The sequence below is a fragment of the Palaemon carinicauda genome, chromosome 12 (assembly GCF_036898095.1).
Source record: "Palaemon carinicauda isolate YSFRI2023 chromosome 12, ASM3689809v2, whole genome shotgun sequence".
NCBI lineage: Eukaryota > Metazoa > Arthropoda > Malacostraca > Decapoda > Palaemonidae > Palaemon > Palaemon carinicauda.
The window spans coordinates 131416962-131438085 of NC_090736.1; the positions used below are offsets into that span (position 1 = coordinate 131416962).

Consider the following 21124-nt stretch of genomic DNA (forward strand, 5'->3'; position numbering starts at 1 on the left):
AATAACATTCACCCCGTGTGTTCCATGTAGTGCCCTCAGGGACTATGGCTGAGCACGTAGTGCTTGGTTACCAGTTCTTGAGAGCAAATGGGGTGATAGTTGACGAAGCCCGAAATCCGCTGAGCGTTGGCAGTACTCCCCAAGAGCCTCTGTGGGAGTATTATGTGGCGCCTGTTGTCAGCAAGTGCTTTACGCACTTGAGACCTACGCAGCTGATTCAATCAGAATTGCCAGTATTGAGCCAGTTCTTGTTCCTGTTACAGTAGACTTTCCTAAGGGACTTGACCCCTCTTTTAGGTGCCCTGCTTGTTCAACTGCTGGCCGGGGATGTATTATGATGGCGACATCATAACCCCCGGTCTGTCAAGAAAAGATACATCAATCCCTGGCATCTTAGAGCTGAAGATGGAAAAGCCTCAGTTTTAATCAAGGGTTTATTTCAAGAAACTGACAAGATCAAGCAGGGTGATCTCTTGGGGAAGGTGTTCACCATGGTAATGGTGGATGCTCCTCTATCCTGCCTGATAGCACAGGAGTGAGACCTGACACCTGAACCAAGCGTATTGGAAGAGATAGACAATCTATCTATCTCTGATGAACTGGACTCTTCTCAGAAGGACCAGTTTTGTCAAATGCTTCCACGTCATCTTCTGGTCATCAGTACTGGTGATGAGGATGTAGGAGAGTGCTCAAGCACACCAATACGCATCCACCTGCATGACGAGACGCCCATTCATCTGAGGGTTGGACGGTTTGCCAAACCCGTCACTGACGCCATCGAGGAACAGTGCAAGGAGTTGCATGAACTAAGTATTATTGAACCCAGCATCTCTCCTTGGTCTTCACACATTGTTCCAGTCCGAAAAAAAGGACAATAGTATACGATTGTGTGTGGACTACCGTAGACTGAATAAGGTGACTATCTCTCATAAGTTCCCGATGCCTAACATGGCAGACTCCGTATTTGGGCTTCAAGGAGTCAAATACTTTACAACCCTTGACCTGGTTTGTGGATACTACCAGTTACCATTGCCAGAGGACAGTAAAGAATACACGGCTTTCTCTACCGCCTTTGGACAGTGGCAGTTCAGACGCTTGTCGTTTGGACTGAAAAATGCACCTGCAGTGTTCCCGAGAGAAATGCAGAGTATTCTCCAAGAGTTCCAGAAAGCCAAGGTGGTTGTCTACATTGATGACATCTTGATACTTGGGACTTCTTTCGAGGAACACCTGAAACTGGTAGAACTAGTTTTGGCTACTCTCCAGAAGCACGGACTCAAGATAAAACTCGTGAAGTGTTTTTTGTTCAAGCTGAGGTCCAGTATTTTGGTCATCTGGTTGGACGTTCTGGTATGCGTAAGCTGCCAGAATACATTCAGAAAGTGGAGGACTTCCCTAAACCTACCAGTGTGCATGAGCTACAGGGATTCCTGGGACTGCAGCTACGGGGATACCTGGGACTGCAGCTACGGGGATTCCTGGGACTGGTAAACTTCCAACGGAAGTTTATCTCCATATGCTCACAGATAGCCAAACCGTATCTGCAAAGACTGTAGGATGTAAATCCCAAGGGACTAGAAAACTGAAATGGACGGTGCCTTTGTGTGCTTGAAGGAACTGAAGAAGGAGGACATTATGTTGTCATACCCTGAATACTCCGCTAATGCTAAACCCTTGGAGTTGTTTGTTGATGCTTTGGGTGAGGGTGAGGGTGCTGGTGCTGGTGCTTGTCTGTGCCAGGAGTCCTTGGAGCATCCAGGGGAGCGTCGGGTGATAGCGTACGAATCCATGACTTTCCTTGACTGCGAGACCCGTTACTCTACCATCAAGCGGGAGTTGGCTGCTCTGTGATGGGGGGCGAAAACCTTCAGGGCCTTCCTCTATGGTCAGTTCTTCGTGATTCATTCTGATCACTGTCCCCTGATGTATCTTCATGACATGAAGATGGTGGACAGGCATTTAGCACGGACGCTGGACAATGTGTCCGAATTTAACTTTATTGTCAACTACTGTCCAGGTGATCAAAATGCCGCAGCAGACTGGTTATCCCGCTAGCCCGCATTAACTGACTGTCTGCTTGCTACTGAACCCAGCACTCCCAAGTTACCTACTGGACAGGCCTTGTATAAGGTGGTTTGTGGTGGTCCAGATTATCTCATAGAATCCTTGGAGCTAGTCGTGAATTGCTGAATGGAAGGGTCAGGTGTTGTACCCGACTCGAAGCTGAAGGGAGCCAAGCTCCGGGATGCCTTAGTTCAGCAACTTCTGACTGGACAAGAATAGCAGGAACAGGATCAAGGCAATACATTTTCCACCAGCTCTGGAGTTGCTCTTGGCAGCATCTAAGATATTGAACCTGGAAATCTGGGTCCATTGGGGTCCCACTTGTCCTGTAGTCTATCGTGATCCATCTGTGACTGAGCCTCAGTGTGTGTATCTTCAGTGTCTGTCTGGAGTGTATTTTAACCCTCTGATCGAGCTCCACAAATACGTCCCTCCTACTGATGTGATTCTGGGCCATAAGGCGGAGGTAAAATCTTGTGTGCCTGACGCTGAGGGCTTGGTCACTGATGATCAGGAAGCACCAAAGGATTGTCCTGTAATCCACCACGTGACAGAAAAGGCACCTCGTCAGTCCAGTTGTACACGTGTCTCAACACTCGGCAGTAAGTACTGTATAGTAATGATACAGGAGACCTTATTTTGTGCTCTTGTTGATACCGGGCCACAGGTTTGTCTTGCAAGTAAGTCTGTACTGAGCAAACTTGGCATAGAGTACTAGGTACTGTCAGGAGAACAGTTAGAGGGGTTGACTGGTTCCGATACCAGAATTCAAGGCTATGTCCAGTTAGAGGTGAAGTGTCCTTCCGCGTGGAGACTGTTTAACTATGAGGTGGTAGCTGCCAAAGACATTAACTTTTGTTTTGTTCTTGGTAGGAATGTACTAGATGCAGCCTACCTGACACTGGATTCACCCCGAGAACAGTTGGTCTATGACCACACTACTGTTCCTCAGTTGTCTCTCAAGGTACTTTCAGTCTCCCCACTGCATACCGAGACCACTGTTATGAAGGTAACTGACCTTGACCCTGATCATGGAGTGTTCTCCGGAAATACTCTTCTGTCCTTTAGTCAGGTGGTCAAGATCCAAGGAGATCATCGACAGATCCAATCTGTCCTCAAGATGATCTACTCCGGGGTTCCTGCAACTCGGGTTCCATGCTCCTATCAGCCCTATAAGAGATATTGGTCTGACCTGGAAGTGCACACGGGTTTGCTAGTGAAGCAGAACGCAGATGGCTCAGTAGTCCCGGTAGTCACCTTTAATGCCTTGATATACCTAGTTGCCGAGACACCTCCAGAATGCTCACTGGGGAATCAGGAAAATGACTGCAATGCTCCCTCAACTCGTTTGGCACAAATCTTTGATTAGTGTAACCAGGGATATGTGGTGGACGTGTTGGGAATGTCAGACTTGTAAGGTTTTAAGGGAGGTGGTTGCCTCGCCAACCTTGAAAATAGCGACCTCTTCTCCTTTTGAATTGGTTGCTATGGATCTTGTGAGTCTCCAAACAACCAGTACTGGTTTTATTGGGTGTCTGATGGTAGTCGACCATTATTCCAAATGGGTGACGTAAGTACCCATAAGGAATAAGAAAAGCAGTAAGATATGCCAGGAGCTTGAAGACAGAGTTTTTTCTGTTATTCCTCGTGTTCCAGTCCGGATATTGACTGATAATGGCCCTGAGTTTATTTCCAAGGAATTTACCGAGTTGTTGGAGTGGTACAATGTTGTACATGTGAAAACAACTCCGTATATACCCTCTAGTAATGGAGCAGTGGAACAGGTGAACCGTATCATTGGTGAGTTACTGAGGGTGATTTCTGGGGAATCTCGGAAATGGAACCAGTACTTATTCCGAGCAGTTCTCAGCTACAACCATTCCAACAAAACTGAGATTGGCTGTACGGCAGCTGACAACATACTGAAGGGTGCTCATAATGTTGATAGTATCCCGTTGCTGACAGCAGAAACGAGAGACCCATGGGCTGAAGGACATCCTCGGTACAAACCGTTTAAAGAGGGTTCTCTGGTGCTTAAGAAGGTGCACCTGTTGGGACACCTTCTAACGAACAAGCTCATCCCTAGAATTGAAGGGGTATTCCATGTTACTAAGGTACACGAGAATAAGGTCACCTATGAGCTGCAGAGACTGCCTGATGGTGAACTGGTAAGAGCTCACCATATCCAGTTAAAGGCCTGGTTTGAACCTCCAGTTTATCTTAGTAGGAACTTTATCTGGTATCTGAAGGGTCTTGATCCTGTAACAGAGGCTCGGAATAGTCCAAGACGTGGATGATAGTCCAACTTCCTCTGAAGTCTCTCAGAGTTCTGGTTCTAGTAGTGATGGTGACTTCTATGGGGTGGCTGCAGTAGTTGCATCAAACCTTTTGTCCCGAGATTGTAACAAGTCCGGACGACAGAGGAAAGTCACCATCCTACTAGAGCTATTACTCAGTCTAAGCCCATTCTTAAGCCAGCTAGGACTCATGCGAGGTTATATCCTACAGAAAATTTTGATGAGACTCCTGTATTAAAGCCTGAATCGTTTAAAGATCGTTTGGTCCTCCAACTGTGGGAGAACAGCCCCACTGAAATGTGTGAAACCCTGATTTTGACTCCTGAATTGGTGGCTCATTCTCCTATACCAGAAATTCCAACACCCCGATTCTTAGCCTCCTCTTTCCGAGAGGAAAGTGTTTATCCTCCAGGGAGTTGGGAATTCTGGGAAGTTTCCAGTATTCTGTTATTGGAACTACTTTCTGTTGGCTTCAAGGGTTCCTGTCCAGATTGGTCAAGACCTGCTAGTTTAGAAAGCCCTTTTTCTGACTCGGCAGTGTCTATTTATCCTGATTATGACTTTCTCGGCTTGTTGCCACTCGATTGTGACGACCGACTGTTGCCTGAAAATCCCACCTCTAGTGGATTTAGTTCCCATGAACTAGGTCAAAAGGTCCTGTTCCTGACCTACCTTTAGTTCAGCCTTGAGTCCTGGAGTAGAGGCCTCGTTTCACTGACCAGACGAATACTACAGAAAGGGAACTATCCTCCATTCTGGAGTCACCTCAGAATTCAAACCCTTTCTGACATTCTGGTGGTAGATTAAGAAACCGGTCAGAGCTTGAAGCTGAAGTGGCACAGTTAGGTGCGTCTAACCTTCACACTACAACACTGTTTGGGTCGCCCGAAACACAACTTTGCCCTGAGTCATCGCCTGATTTTCCGGGATTTTTATTGTCCTCTTTTGAGTCTACGGATTCCGTCTCTGGTTCACCTCAGAGAATGTCGAAAACCCGCAAATACCAACTGTTATGCGAGGTTATCGATCGACTAAAGACACCCAGTTTGTACCTGGAGTCGCCGTCTTAGCTTGTCTCCGGTGCTGCGAGAAATTAATATGGCTCGCCAGCAGATTGCTGAATCCCGGCGCAAGTCCCGAGACAGAATTTTGAGACTCAGAAAAAGAACTATAAATCTCCCACTGAATTAATCACTGAACAGTTTTTATAGCAAGTTTTGATAGTAATTGCCCTTTTTTTTATTGGTCATGTTTTGATTCCCACATTGGGGTAGTTAAAAGGCTATAGAATGGGACACGTGTGAGAAAATCTTTATTTATTCACGGTTTATGTAATTGTTGCATTAGTTGTTGTTCTGTAAGTTGACCTTGACCGTGACAGTTATATTAGATTCAGTAAATTTTTATTATCCTGTAAAACCTGTAGTCCAGGGTCAATAAGTTTTGTATTCTTTTAAATTGATTTTGGACAGCAATTGTTTTTTTTTCTGGGTAGTTTTATGACGGTGTATACCTGAAATACTGAAATGTTTCCTGTAAATAGTGTAATTTATTATATTATACAGTTATTGGAGCTTTGTTGAAAGGGATGGATAATTTAATTTTCAGTTGTAATGTACTGTATATCTATTGTGTTTCATGGTTTATCGTCTATTCCTACCACATTTTTATCATGAACCTGTTAAATAATGTATCTAATGTAATATATATAATTTGATAAGTAGCTGAAGGGACGGATGAAGAATTAAATCGGTTTTAGTTGATCATTCACTTGAATGTATGAAGTTGGTGTAGGGCATTGTTGCTAGTCGCGAGACAATGTTGAGTGGACCAAAGATCTAGTGGGGGAATGTGGAAAAATTAAAATTACAGATGGGAAAAATACAAATTATTTTTTATTTTTGGTAATTTTTCATTATTTTATTAGAATGTTAGTTTTTTATATTTTGGTCCTTCTACCTTGTCTCATGATATTATTTTTTTTGCAGCATGCCCTACTCCCTGTAGGGCTTGAAGAGACTAACTAGAATTGCAGTCACACATAAGAGGTACTGCCATGAATAAGTGATGTCATACATATGCTACTGCATTGTGATGTGACTGAACTTGAGAGCAAAAACATAACTATGTGTATTGCTAATACAACAATGTAAGCTTCATTGTTAGCTTCCATTCATGAATATACAGTATGAGTAAGATTAAGAGAAAATGAAACTAGAAAATTTGCATCACAAACCAGATAGTGCTTTATCCTGAAAAGGGACTTTTATATGTTATACCTTATTTTTGTGTCTGCGACTTTGCAATCAAGAGGAACCTCAGAAAATGATTATAATTAGTCTCGCTTCTTACCCATTTTCATGGGTATAGAATAACCATGACATACTGTGCATCACTGTGGATTGTAAATTTTTTTTGTCTTTTCGATATAGAGTGAGAATGTAGTCAGGTCCAATGTGCAACCTTGTTTTATAATCCATTTGATCTTTACACAAGCTCGTTCAAATCACATTTGAATTTAGCCTCAAATAGATACACTGTTAAGTGGGCCTTTGTTTAAATTTGCACATGTAGATAAACATTTAGAGGATTGATTTCTATGAAGCTTTGCCTGCATATATTTATGTCTGCTTTTGGTTTTTGGAGACGTACTTTTTCCTCACTATTTTCTTTTTCTCAGAATAAATATTTTTTCTATATTTTTGTCAACGGTTTTATTCACATCATAGTGTCCCCTTCTCAGCCACCATTTACATTTGTCTGATAATTTCTTAAAATCTAACCTAAGATTCAAGCTTTTTGCAACCTATGCTGATTTTTTTTCCAGAATTAAATCAGCGGTCATACTATATGTTTATTCAGCAAGTTCAAAGCATGAGAAGATAAGAGGGAAGTAAGGTTCTAGATGGGTACCCTTGCCCAGTAAAAAATCAAGGGGTGGTGCCCAGTGCCCAGTTCATCCTTGATTGTTTTCCTTTCACGCAGATTTCTGGGTATTCTACCGTTTCTTTTTGTGTAGTGAAACGTTGAACTGTGGTTGGCATTCGGACAACAGGCAGTCTGCGTGCTATGCCTGGCCACAGTCCGCAAATCACTACAGCGCTAGCTGAAAGATCCCCGAAGGGATCGTCGAAGAGGGTTTCTGCAAGGGAGTCTCGCCTGAGATCAATGAAGACCCTAGTGGGAGGCTGTACTTCTGAAGTTTCCTTATGAGGAAGAGGGACTGGTCGTGATGATGGTTCCTTAGGAACCCTGAACATCTGATCTTTCTGAAGAGAAGATCGTTGGGGGACGTTCCAATCTCTCTCTGTTCTCTTCGGCAAACGTGATGTTGCGAGTTTGCGAGAAGAACAGAGAGAAGGCGAACAGCGAGGTGTAGAATGTCTGCTTTCCGGAAAATGCCTGGAGGCTCACAAAGGAGAAGGCTTGTGATATCTCCCTTCACAAGTGACGACGTTCCTTAAAGTGCCGTTGAGATTACAGCGATCGCTGTACAGCAAGTGAGCAATCATGAGTTACCGGAGAGTGACGAGCGGTCACCTGTTGACGAGCTGCTGATAGAGAAGGCCGGGTGCCTGCCCATTGTTTAGGAGATCGGTGCGTTCGCAAGCGGCAAGCAGTGAGGGACTGATGTTGTGAGACTTTCCATCGCCTAGGAGATTGGTGAGTCGCTGGTGAATGACAAGCCAATGGTGACTGGCAAGTGGGCAAACGGCAAGACATTGGAGAATAATGAATCTGCAATCGGCGAACTGTAGGTTAACAGTGAACCTCCAGGGAGAGGCAAGTTGTTCGTGAATGCTAACCGTTGGCGAATAGCGATCAGCTGCTCGTTAATGAGGAACTGGGTGACAGGAAACAGCTGGCGAACCGCGAACAACAGATGGTTGGCGAGCAGTCGGCGAGAGGTGGACTGACGAATGCCGCAAGGCTGGTGAACGACAAGTCTGAAGAGTGTCAGTTGATAGAGGTGAAGGTCGGGAACCTGATGGCGAGTGGTGAGACTGGCAAAAGTCATCAGACACAAAAGCAGAAGAATCCCTTTTAGCCTTCTGTCATCACCCAAACCTTTCCTACTGGGAGACCACTCCCAGTATTCATCACAAGTATTATCGGCATCACAATGTTGACCTCTACTGGCGGGACACAAACGGTGATGATCTGTGTCTATTAATGACATAAATGTCTCGCAAGAGCAGCCCTCAGGTCCTGGGCAGGTCCGCATCGCTGGCAAAAAGTCGCACACAAACATTGAAAAATGACAAATTCGAAGGTAATTTGTATTTTTCCTAACCATACAAACCTTAGCTATTTACATTGGGTTTACCTTTTAGCGCAGCTGAAATGGCGAGCCATTAGAATTTAACGAAGGTGTATTACCCCCTCGCTAGTTAGCGGGGGGGGGGAGTGGTAGCTAGCTACCCCTCTCCCCCCTCACACACCGGTGAAGCTCACTTTCACTTAGAGGTAGGACTTGTCTTGGGGGACAGGGCTGGCGGGCAAATACAGTATGTGTAAATAGCTAAAGTTTGTATGGTTAGGAAAAATACAAATTATCTTCGAATTTGTCATTTGTTCCGTAACCGAAATACAAACCACGCTATTTACATTGGGTGACTTACCCCTTAGGTAGGGTGGAAAGTCCCCAGCCATACTGGCTTTGGCTTTACCCGGGAACTCAGAATCCGAGTGAGTCGCACTCGAGAAAAGGAGTCCCTGCACCTCACAAGTTCCTTGCTCCGCAAGGAACTGTGTGGCCTACATAAGCTTGTGTGTGAAGGAAGAAGTGTGACCCGTCCTAGGCAGTTGACCTGGAGTTCCAGAAGGAACTCTGGGTTAGGACATTCCCAATACCACCTCGTCAGGGTATGGGGGACGCGACAGTATTGACTCAATACTCGGAACACAAGGAAGCATGGTTTACCTGCAGAGGTTCGAGGTCAGCTATGCAGAGAACAGGATGCTGCTTCCCAGTAGAGGGGATGATGAAGAAAGAAGTAAAGGCCAGCCATACTTCTTTCGTTCATGCAGACTAAAACCTGATAACAATGCCCTCAACCTTCTGCTACCTGTCCAAAAAGGAGCCCGAGGTTAGACCAGCTGTTGTGTAGCCACCACAGAGCGATAGAAAACGTATCGAAACTCCTGTGGGTCACGCCCTGCAGGAAGCGGGCTGCGAAGGTCATTAGACGCTTCCAGACTCCAGCTTGTAGCACCTGCGTCACAGAGTAGTATTACTCGAACGCGAGGGACGTTGCGATGTATCCGACATCGTGCTGTAGGGCGACGTGACAGGGGAGGGTCTGGAGTCAGGTCGAGATGAATGTCCTTGAGTCCGAGCTGAAGAGGTATACTGGTGACTCTCCCCTGTGTCCTTCTTGTGCTCCCAAACCGGCTGCAACTGAGGACAAACTGCAGCTGTTCCCAAAGCTAACCTCTCGATTCCTTTACTGGCAAGAAGGAGAAGGTTTTGGGACATCAGATACAGAATGGTGACTCGAAATCTTGAAGGAATTGGACCGAAGGGCCGGGACCCCAAGATTCTGAGTCTAGCCAATAACTCAGGAGCGAACCTGAATGTTGCCTTCCCCCATTCCTTAGAAAGGGCGGAGTCGTACGAGACCAAGAAGATTGCTTACACACTGGCCGCGGCCAGAGTGAGCAGGAGGCCCAAGACGGAATACGATCAGAGGCCTGACGTAAAGGGTCTTGAGAAGATCTCTTAAGGGACTAAAAAGTCCGAGCCATGCTCCAAGTTGGAGGTCTCACTCCGACTAGGGCAGGGACGTTCGCAGCTTCGCATGAGCGAGGAAAGGTCCAGCGGGAAGGAAAAAATTATTCCTTTAAGCCTGAAGGTCAGGGAAAGGCCGAGCGACAGGCTTCCTTGCCGAGGGCGGAAAGGAGTTTCCTCCTGCCGAAAGGCAATAAGATCGTTATTGCTGGAGAAGAGGCCTCAAGGGAAGAGGTATATCTCCCACGACACCAACCACCAAAGACTCTCCACTTCGCCTGGAAGACCCCTGCGGATGACTATCGCAGATTACGCGACCTCCGTCCCGCGACTGTAGCGGGTTGTTTCTTCTTGAGGAGGAGGCGTAGTGTCTCCAGGCATGAAGCCGAAGCGACGCTCGGCTCGTGAAAGATGTTGCAGTGTGGTTGTTTGAGTAGCCTGTGCCGTGGGAGAAGCTCTCCCGGGAGTTCCGTCAGGGGAAGCAGAGGGTCCGGAAACCGTTCCGCGCATAGTCCCAGTGCAGCTCTCAAGGCCATTGAAAGGTTGACAGACAACCTGGTCTTGTTGAGACCCATTCTCAACAGACAACAAAGGAGGGAAGACGCAGGCGTCGATGTTGTCCCACCATCACCAGAATGCATCTTGCCAGAGTCTCGGGGTCTGAGACTGGGGGGAAGAACATCGGAAGCTTGAGGTTCCAAGCTGTCGCGATCAGTTCCCCCAGACCAGGACTAGCTGGTTACTCCCAAAGAGCCCCCGGTACACTCTCTCTATGAGGCTCTGCTCAGATAGTCGGAGAACCTTCCTCTGCCCGGAATGAGAGAGCCAATGGTGGTATTGAGAGTATCTCAAATCATCTCGGTATCACAACTGCAAGATGCGAAGGAGTGAAAATGCGTCCCCTGCTGGCTAGAACACGCCAGAACCATGAAGTCGACGTGCACGGAGCGACTCGGCAGGAGCTGTAGGATCTGTAGAGGGGCCAGACTACACCCCCTAAGCCTGCCTGAATGATGGAGAGGTATCCTTCAGGTCCTGACCATAGGCCTGGACCGGAACATGCCCCCCCCCCCCCGCCCCCCTTTTTCTTTGACGAGTCCGAGAACAGCATCAAAAAGGTGGGGAAAGGACGAGAATATCCACTCCCATCAAGAGGTTCCATAGGTCCACACCCATTGCAGGTCTAATCGTTCCGCTGGCTCCATAGGGGCCAGAAAGTCCGGTTAATCGTTGCTTTGAAACCACCGGAACTTGGGCCGCCTCACAGGGAACTTATCCTGAGGCGACCATTCGGAACTTTAGACGGGTCAATGAGGAAAAGAGAACTAGGAGACGTTCTAAGGTAGGGCTGAAAGCTCTGCTTGACTGAGAGCAGGTACTGCGACTCTCCTCAGCCTTGCCACAGTCAACTGAAGGGAAGGCTCGGAGGGGGTGGCAACAGAATCTGGCGTCCCCAGGCGGTCACCCATCCAAGTACCGACCAGAACCGACATTGCTTAATCTCGCTGGACGGACAAGAAGCGGGGTTCCCAACGTGGTAAGGCCGTTGCCCCAATATCATGGCTAGATACTCCAGATGTTGAGGCAGAAGAAGAGAAGGCTCCTAGCAAAATACCATGAACCCCCACTCATGGTAAGCATCCGGAAGCCTGTCCCAGCGCTGAAGAAGGTCGAACCCGAGCCTACCAGAGTTGACCAGACCTCCAAAAGGCAAAGGAGGAGGAAGCCTGCACCTGAGCGGCCATGAGGAAAGCAGGGAGAGTTCTCTAGGGAAAAAACCTGCGATGCCACGGCGGGATGGCCACACTGCATCTTAAGCAGGAAATCTGTAGTCTAGGCTGAATTCCACGAGCTTCCTGGAAGATGGATGGAATGGAAACTGAAAGTACCCGTCCTTCAGATCCAGGGCCTAAGTAGTCCTGTCGCCTCGTTACCAGTCTGATCGCTTCTGCTGTTCCACGCTGGACGAAGTTTGTTCGACAAACTTGATCAGGGCTGAGAGGTTGACTACGGAACTCCCGTCTCAGATACTTCCTTACAAGAAAGGATTGACGGGTGAAGCCGTCGACGATCCTATGGAGGACCTTCTCCTAAGGCATGGATCATTCTGCCCAAACGGGCAAACTCTTGCCGACCCTATGGCATAGAGGTTCAGAGACACTGAATTCGCTGACAGAGACGGCAGGCGCGATATCCTTGGCTGATCACAGAGATCGTGCTGGAATGGGCATCGGGAAGCTGTCATCCGGATAAGTAACCTTAGGCATCCTCCCAGCGTGAAACCTGCAAGGGGGGGGTGCCAATCCTAGAGTTCGTGAACTCTGCCGCTCCCTCTAGGACTATGCCCCCCCGGGAGAGCCTCCCGTGTCATCTGTTCCTGACTGGAGGGAACTGCAATTGGACACCTTGTCTCAGTTGTCGTAGCCGGTCCGATAACTTAGGCCGACGTGGCTGAATGAAAGAGGCGCTGGAGCCCTGCAGGGTCTGGAAGAAAGCGCCTTGGAGGAGTGAAAAAGGAAGTCGACTTCCTCCGCACAGCCGTTGTCTATGTCTCTGTCCTTGGGCACAAACAAAACTCCTCTCAAGGATGGAAGAGTGTCTGAGGTTGTCGACATCCACGGATGAGACACCCGAAAGGAAGCCCTCGGTCATTGCGTCCAGATGGTCCAACATCGAGCTTGCCCGCAAGTTCGATACTTGACAACGGAACGCCAAGGTGCTTGAGCCCGAGAGGAGGAAAGTACCCATGACCTTCCTGTAGCTTCCTTGAACAAAACCTCGGGTCGCAACCGAGGAGGGAAAGGACCTGGTAAGCCCCTTTCACGAGATGGAGAAGAGGAAGGGGTAAACCAGTCCCTCCTTGGCCGATAGAGAAATCTCGAACGGAAAGCCCCCCGCCAAAAAACCCTTCCAGGGAATGACGGGGAAGGGCTAACCCACGTTCTGGAAAGAAGAATGTTGCTCAGACCTCCCTGAAGATTCTTCTTATTCTTGCATGTGCCATGCTCTGCGTTTACGGGGTGAGGCCGCGTTCTGGAAATACGCTCCAGAAGACTCGCCAGGCTGGCCATGCTGCGAAACCCCAGTAGGAATCGCGGTCGCAATCGCCCTGGCACTCGCGCGATGGTAAATCAATGATTTGCGCGTGGGCGAACGTGGAAGCGCCCATGCGCGGGCACGCAGGAACGCAAAGGAAGGTGGGCGAAGGAGCGCAAAAGGAGGGGGAGCGTGGTAGGAAGGGCGAGAGCTGGTGGTCGGCGAGCAATAACCCATAGGCGAGCAATGGATACTGCAAGAATTAAGCCGACGTTCGCGCGAAGGAACACCGTCGGCTCGCGCGACGGAACACCGTCGGCTCGCGCGACGGAACACCGTCGGTCCGCGCGACGGAACCCCGTCGGTCCGCGCGACGGAACCCCGTCGGTCCGCGCGACGGAACCCCGTCGGTCCGCGCGACGGAACCCCGTCGGTCCGCGCGACGGAACCCCGTCGGTCCGCGCGACGGAACCCCGTCCGTCCGCGCATTGGAACACCGTTGGTTCGCGCACGGGCGAACATTGGAGAGCATGTGCGCGGTCGCGCGGGCACGTGGGCGTGTGGCCGCGCAGGCACGAGGGCGCGCGGGTGAGCGCAGGCGGTCGGGAGACTGATGACGCGTAGGCGGGCGATGGCGCGTTGACGAGCGATGGCGCGTTCTGGCGAGCGATAGCCCGTAGGAGAGTGAAGGCGCGTTGGCAAACGATGGCGCGTCGGCAAGCGATGGCGCGTCGGCAAGCGCCGGCGCGTTGGCGAGCGGTGGTGCGTTAACAAAACGCTAGCGCGCAGGTGAAGAATCGCGCGGGCGCGTAGGCGATTGCCAACGCGAGAGAGACTAGTGATGGTTAGCTCGCATTGCGCTAACAGAAGGCGCGCAGGTGCATCAGGAAGGTGAGCGCTGAAGCAAGCTGTTAATCAGGCGATCCTAGACGGTCCGAAAACCGTTGGCGCCCAATGGTGCGTGGCAAAGAAGGGCGCGCAGATGTGCGCTGGCGATTGAAGAAAGCTGGCGCACAGAAGGACAGAAGTAAAGGTGAGCGCTGGCGAGCAGGAGGAAGATCTACGGCAAAACTCAGCTACCGGAGATCGTGGTCCACAGCAGGCGAGCGCTAGATCGCTACTGATGGTGTTCAGGGGAACTGACACGCGTGGCAGGTCAATGGCGATCGTTGACGCGTAGGAGATCGCTGACGAGCAGGTGAACGTTGACGCATCTAAGGTCGCTGACGAGCAGGTGAACGTTGACGCATCTAAGGTCGCTGGCGAGCTGGTGATCGCTGACGAGCAGAAGGCAAACGCGTGGAAGCCTGCGCGTAGAAGAAGAGTCCTTGACCCAGACCTGAACCGAAGTTCTAGATCGCGAGGGCGAACGTGGGCGCGTAACAGGAACCAACAGGAACAGCAGAGATGATCATCATGAGAGCGCTGGCGAACAGGAGAGCGCTGGTGAACAGCAGGAGAGCGCCTGTGCGCTAACACTGAGCAGGAGAGAACATAGCAGAAGGGCGCGCAGGGGAACCCTGACACGCAAGGGAAGAACCCCCGTGGGAGGCAACCCTTTGCCCCAAAGGGATCGTTGTCCGCCGGGAGACTGATGTCCGTCGGAAGACCGTTGTCCGTCGGGAAGACCGTTGTCCGTCGGGAAGACCGTTGCCCGTCGGAACACGAGGTCAAACTGCTGTTCATCTGCACCCTGCCGAGGGCTCCACGGAGATATTGTACACTACACACACATCTCTGAAAAGGAAACTTACTGATTTCTATACTCAAATATATATACAAACATGAAAAAATGTTTACATGTATACTGTATTGAGTAAAAGAAAAGTAAGTGATTAAGTAAGACAAAACAAACAATGGCTGCAATGCGAGGACAAAGACAGAGATGTCTGTCCCAGTCCGAGCCAAAGGTGAAAGTGAGCTTCACCGGTGTGTGAGGGGGGGGAGGGGTAGCTAGCTACCACTCCCCTACCCCCCCGCTAACTGGCGCGGGGGTAATACACCCTCGTTAAATTCTAATGGCTCGCCATTTCAGCTGCGCTAAAAGGTAAACCCAATGTAAATAACGTGGTTTGTATTTCGGTTACGGAACAAATAAAATAAAAAAAGGTTAACAACGGCTATCAAATATTTGGTGAGGGGAAGAGCGGTAACAACCATTCTCCACCCGAGCCAAAAGCAAAGTACGTAACAAACATAGGTGTGCGAGTGAGAGGGGTAGCTATTAACCTCCCCCCGCCCGCTAACTAGCGGATGAGTGATTAACCCTCGCCAAAAATGTAATGGCTCATATTTCAGCGTCGCCCAAAGTAATACCCCTATAAATAGCGTTGGTTTGTATTTCAGTTACGGAATAAACTAGAAGTGTTTGATACTGTATTGAGGACATAATACTGTACTAAGCTAAAAATTACACAGCTTCAAGGAATGATAGCATAACTAATTATTCCGTAAAAAGCATCTTACACAAAATTGGTTACCTCAACATCCTCTTCTCTTTTCTCCTGGCTGAGTTCGACACTTTTGTCTTCGTCACTCTGATCAAATTCTGATTCCCTTTCCTCGTACTCCACATTTTCATCAAGTTCTTTGAAGTCAGGAGCAAAAGCTGACCAATTCTCAACTTGATTTTGGGACCAAACTGATACCACTCCAGAACTAATTGAAGCCATTATTGGTCGGACTGGATGCCACTGTAAAAAACATTATGATAACTTCTAAACAAATAAAAACAACAATGAAGGAAAACTAAAACATGAAGCTCATGTCTATCTTCTGGAAAAAGAATAAATATTTTTCTAGCCTAATACTATTCTTTGATAAAGACCTTAGCAACTAACCAAATTATTTCTATGAACCTCCCCTGATGTTTATATTGCTTTTTCTCCAGAAACTCTGTTTAATCATCATTATCCCCCTAAAATAAAAAAAAAAAGAAATTGATATTTTCCCATTTTCATTCCCTTCAAAGGTAATAGGTTGGCCAGGGCACCAGCCACCCGTTGAGATACACCGCTAGAGAGTAATGGGGTCCTTTGATTGGCCAGACAGTACTACATTGGATCCTTCTCTCTGGTTATGGTTTCTTTTTCCCTTTGTCTACACATACACCGAATAGTCTGGCCTATTTTTCACATATTCTCTTCTGTCCTCATACAACTGACAACACTGAGATTACCAAACAATTTTTCTTCTCTCAAGGGGTTAAGTACTGCCCTGTAATTATTCAGTGGCTACTTTACTCTTGATAAGGGTAGAAGAGACTTTAGCTATGGTAAGCGGCTCTTCTAGGAGAAGGGCACTCCGAAATCAGACCATTCTTCTCTAGTCTTGGGTAGTGCCATAACCTCTGTACCATGGTCTCCCACTATCTTGGGTTAGAGTTCTCTTGCTTGAGGGTACACTCGGGCACACTATTCTATCTTATTTCTTTTCCTCTTGTTTTGTTAATGTTTTTCATAGTTTATATAGGAGATATTTATTTTAATGTTGGTACTGTTGTTAGAATATTTTTTTTGTTTCCTTTCCTCACTGGGCTGTTTTCCCTGTTGGAACCCCTGGGCTTATAGCATCCTGCTTTTCCAACTAGGATTGCAGTTTAGCCAGTAACAATAATAACACCTAAGTAAAGGAAGCAACAATTTAGGGATAAGTGGTAACTTATGTGCCAGTGTCTCGTCTTTTACTTTAGTTTCTCAGTCGTCTGATTGGTGATCAGACCTCTCCAGATTGTTTGTTTATTACTGCACTTGACCCCATCATTTTGCCTCATAAATGAAAATCTTTCAATTCAGGTTTGGCAAGTTGGTAATCAAATAGGGAGTGTTCATGAATCACTTACCTTACCAGGTTCTATAAGTGTTAATCAAATTCTATTTGGCTTCCCTTCTGGATTTGTTAGCATTAAATAAAATTCTTGCATAGAAAAAACTCCATGTTTTAATTAAATCCAGACATCCTTCTTTGAGATTGTGATGCGTTTATTGCATTTTAAGTTGTCCTCCCAGCTGACTTTGTTAGTTTTTTTCACAGGGAAAGCATTGTGATTAAGGAGTATTTGAGCATAACTTTGTAAACAGAATAACTGACTGACATTAGATTTTCAAAATGGCTGAGGAGAGCAAGGCAAGATAATGATGAGCCGAGAGATTAGTTTTCTTTGGCAGAGTAGATAACTATATGATATGCTAAGACTCTCTTATCCGTCAAGTTTGTAATGAGTTTATAGATCTTGATTTAGTGTTCCTTCAGTAAGGATTCTGAATATTCATTGCACCTTACAAAGTTGAGTTCCTCTCGTAGAGTCTCAAATTCTTTAATTGCTTTAAATCCTTCTGCAGCTAAAACCTAGCTGGTTTGCAGCCATAGTGGTTAGACATCTAGATTGCAGGGCAAAATATCAAAACGGTAAGATGAATCCATATATCCCTCCTCTAGGTAAAGTAAGCGCCCTTAAGCAACATTGCTTTCATTTTGGGAGATGGCATTTCATATTGTAGATGCTCTTAAATTTCTTATTTAACTGTACTGTATCTTTATAAATATTTTTGTTGTTGGTGATGTATCAGCTAAAGCTGGGCAATTACATCACATTCTGGATGACAGTGAGTTTCCATTCACTTGCAAGGTTGGTCAATAGCTCATCAGAGGTTTACTATAGTTGTGTACCTCCAATTCTTTGCTTATCCCTTATGTGCTAAGATGTAAGTCTAGACATTTTAGTATTCCTCTAATGAAATAAGTGCTCTTTACTTCTTATCATTACCACTGTTTGCCAAAGATTGGAAGGTGTTCAACAAGTTCAGGATTTCTGCGAACAGGAGGATGAAACTAATAACTCCTCTCGAGCTACAAGGGGAATGGTTCAAAGATCTGTGGAACATGTTGTCAGCGTGTCCAAGATGATTGCTGTACAAAGTCAATCTGCTCAAATAACCTTTTTCAATGGCGATTCATCCTAATTAATTCATGGTACATCTGACCTCATAGAGACTATGCACCGTGTCCTAAAAAAGAAGGGGTTTCTAAAACCCCCCTAACCAGTCTATAATAGGTTCTAAAAGGCAGAGTACAAATTTTTCATATCATAGACAATGGAATAATTATTTGGACTGGTGGAAAGATAAGTCTGTCGATGACCAGGACTAGTTTGGATATTGTTAAAATTCCTATGGTTCTTTTCTATAGTAAGAAATGTTCAATTTCAACCATTAAGGGATAAAGATCCATGCTTAATTCTATGTTCAATGATCTGCGATTAGATCTGTCTGTTTTACATCAACAGTTTTATCATTATTGTTATTGTAATTGCTAGTAAGTTACAAACCTATTTGGAAAAGCAGGATAATATAAGTCCAAGGACTCCAACAGTGAAAAATATCCCAGTGAGGAGAGGGAAAGAGGAAATAAATAATATAAAAGACAAGTAATGACAATTAGAATAAAGTATCTTAAGAAGAACACCAACATTAAAATAAATCTTTCATACATAAACCACAAAAATTAAAAAAAAACAAGAAGAGAAATAAGATAAGATAGTGTGCCAACGTGTACCCTCAAGCAAGAGAACTCTACCTTAAGACAGTGGAAGAACATGGTACAGAGGCTATGGTACTACCCAAGACTAGAGAACAATGGTTTGATTTTGGAGAGTCCTTCTCTTAGAAGAGCTGATACCATAACTAAATCTGGAATTTGAATGGGATTTTACAGTATTTAAAAAGATCTAAATTTTAAACAGAGGACATCTTTCTCTTAAAGATCTTACGGCTAAATACATAAGTGAACACCAAACATTGTCGGTCAAGGTAACCATTGAGGAACACGAGATTATTTTGTCTCTTGTCTTCCTTCAGAGCCAAAAATTATTTTAAGGCCAAGAGTTTGCCTCAATTTTTTCACACACCTCTGAAAATGGATGAAAACATTTCAGCAGAAAACCGCTTCCCTTACAAGCCATTCAGTATTATTTGGACAAAAATTTGTTTTGTGGATTGAGGGTTCTTAATTGCCTTATGACCAAAAATGAAAAAGGCAATATCATTCAGAATATGATATTTTAATTATAAAATAAATTTTTGAATATACTTACCCGGTGAATATATAATAGCTGCTGCTCCAGCGGCTTGACAGAAAACACACACAAAAACTCGCGAGCGATCGCTATGAAGGTTGCGGGTGTGCCCACCAGCGCCAACTATCGGCCAGATACCGCATACAGTGAACCCTCGCTACTTCGCGGTTCGACCATCGCGGATTCACCACTTCGCGGATTTTTTCCATAACCCATATATATACAGTGATATATATATATATATGTATGCATGTATTTATGTATATATGTAGGTATGTATATGTGTATACATATAAATATATATATATATATACACACACATATATATATATATATATATATATATATATATATATATATATATATATATATATATATATATATATATATATATATATATATATATATATATATATCTAAAGTAGGAAGATGTGATGTAGTTCTAAGGGAAAAGTATGGGAAATATGTCTGGGTAATAAGCAAAGCTCTACCTCCAGTTTGTTTCTACATTATGATCAGAGATAAATGTAAACAAAACATTGGTTGCCATTTTTTATCGTGCTTTTTAGCATGTTTAGGAAATGCATGATATAAAATCACCTTTAATATTTGTGCCTGTTTTAGTTTAGGGTACTGTAGTACATGCATTAAGTGTTCTGTACATTAAAGGGTAGTTTGTTAACAGTACTACGTACAAGGGAAGGTTTTAAAAGTCTGAATATACATGTTGAATAAATAGGTAAATATGGTGTCACTACTTCGCGGATTTTCACCTATCGCAGCCGCGACTGGAACCTATCTACCGCGATAAACGAGGGTTCACTGTATACATGTAAACAGACCCAATTTTTCTCATCCCGCTGGGTCTCTATCGGGGAAGAAGGGGGGGCCTTTTAATGTATATATTCACCGGGTAAGTATATTCAAAAATTTATCTTATAATTAAAATATCATTTTTAAATATTTAACTTAGCCGGTGAATATATAATAGCTGATTCACACCCATGGTGGTGGGTAGAGACCAGAGTTAATTAAGTTTACAGCGTATATGCTTAGAGTTTTTGACAGTTATATCATTACAAAACCCAAATATATAAAGGTACCTGGTAAGGAAGTTGACTTAGACGATTACTCTGCCTTATTAGTCTGTCTTCCTCACGAAGCCCAGCGATCCTCTTAGGATGCTGAAAGATTCCCAGGAGCTGAAGTATTAAGGGCTGCAACCCATACAACAGGACCTCATCAAACCCCTAATCTGGGCGCTCTCAAGAAATGACTTTGACCACCCGCCAAATCAACCAGGATGCGAAAGGCTTCCTAGCCTTCCGTACAACCCAAAAAACAATATTAAAAACATTTCAAGAGACAGATTAAAAAGGATATTGGAATTAGGGTAATGTAGTGGTAGAACCCTCACCCACTACTGCACTCGCTGCAACGAATGGACCCAGTGTGTAGCAGTCCTCGTAAAGAGTCTGGACATCTTTTAAGTAAAATGACGCGAACACTGACTTGCTTCTCCAAAAAGTCGCGTCCATAATACTTTGCAGAGATTTACTTTGCTTGAAGGCCACGGAGGTTGCTATAGCTTTAACTTCGTGCGTCTTAACCTTAAGCAAACATCGGTCTTTCTCATTCCAGTGAGAATGAGCTTCTCGTATTAAAAATCTGATAAAATATGACAAAGCATTCTTTGACATAGGCAATGATGGTTTCTTAACTGAGCACCATAATGCCTCAGAATTACCTCGTAATGACTTAGTACGAGCTAAATAGAACTTAAGAGCTCTAACAGGACATAATACTCTTTCCAGTTCGTTGCCTACGATCTCTGATAAGCAAGGAATATCAAAAGATTTAGGCCAAGGACGAGAAGGCAGTTCATTTTTGGCCAGGAAACCAAGTTGAAGTGAACAAGTGGCT

The 21124-nt window shown here is 45.6% G+C and overlaps 1 protein-coding gene across 1 annotated transcript in view; it reads right to left on the reverse strand.

Moving 5' to 3' along the window:
• Positions 1 to 21124, reverse strand: part of LOC137651286 (retinoblastoma-binding protein 5 homolog) — a 144835-nt gene that overhangs the window by 17294 nt on the left and 106417 nt on the right. The window contains exon 8 of the mRNA XM_068384555.1: positions 15609 to 15821. Coding sequence (XP_068240656.1) covers positions 15609 to 15821 — 213 coding nt within the window. The remainder of the gene's footprint in view (positions 1 to 15608; positions 15822 to 21124) is intronic.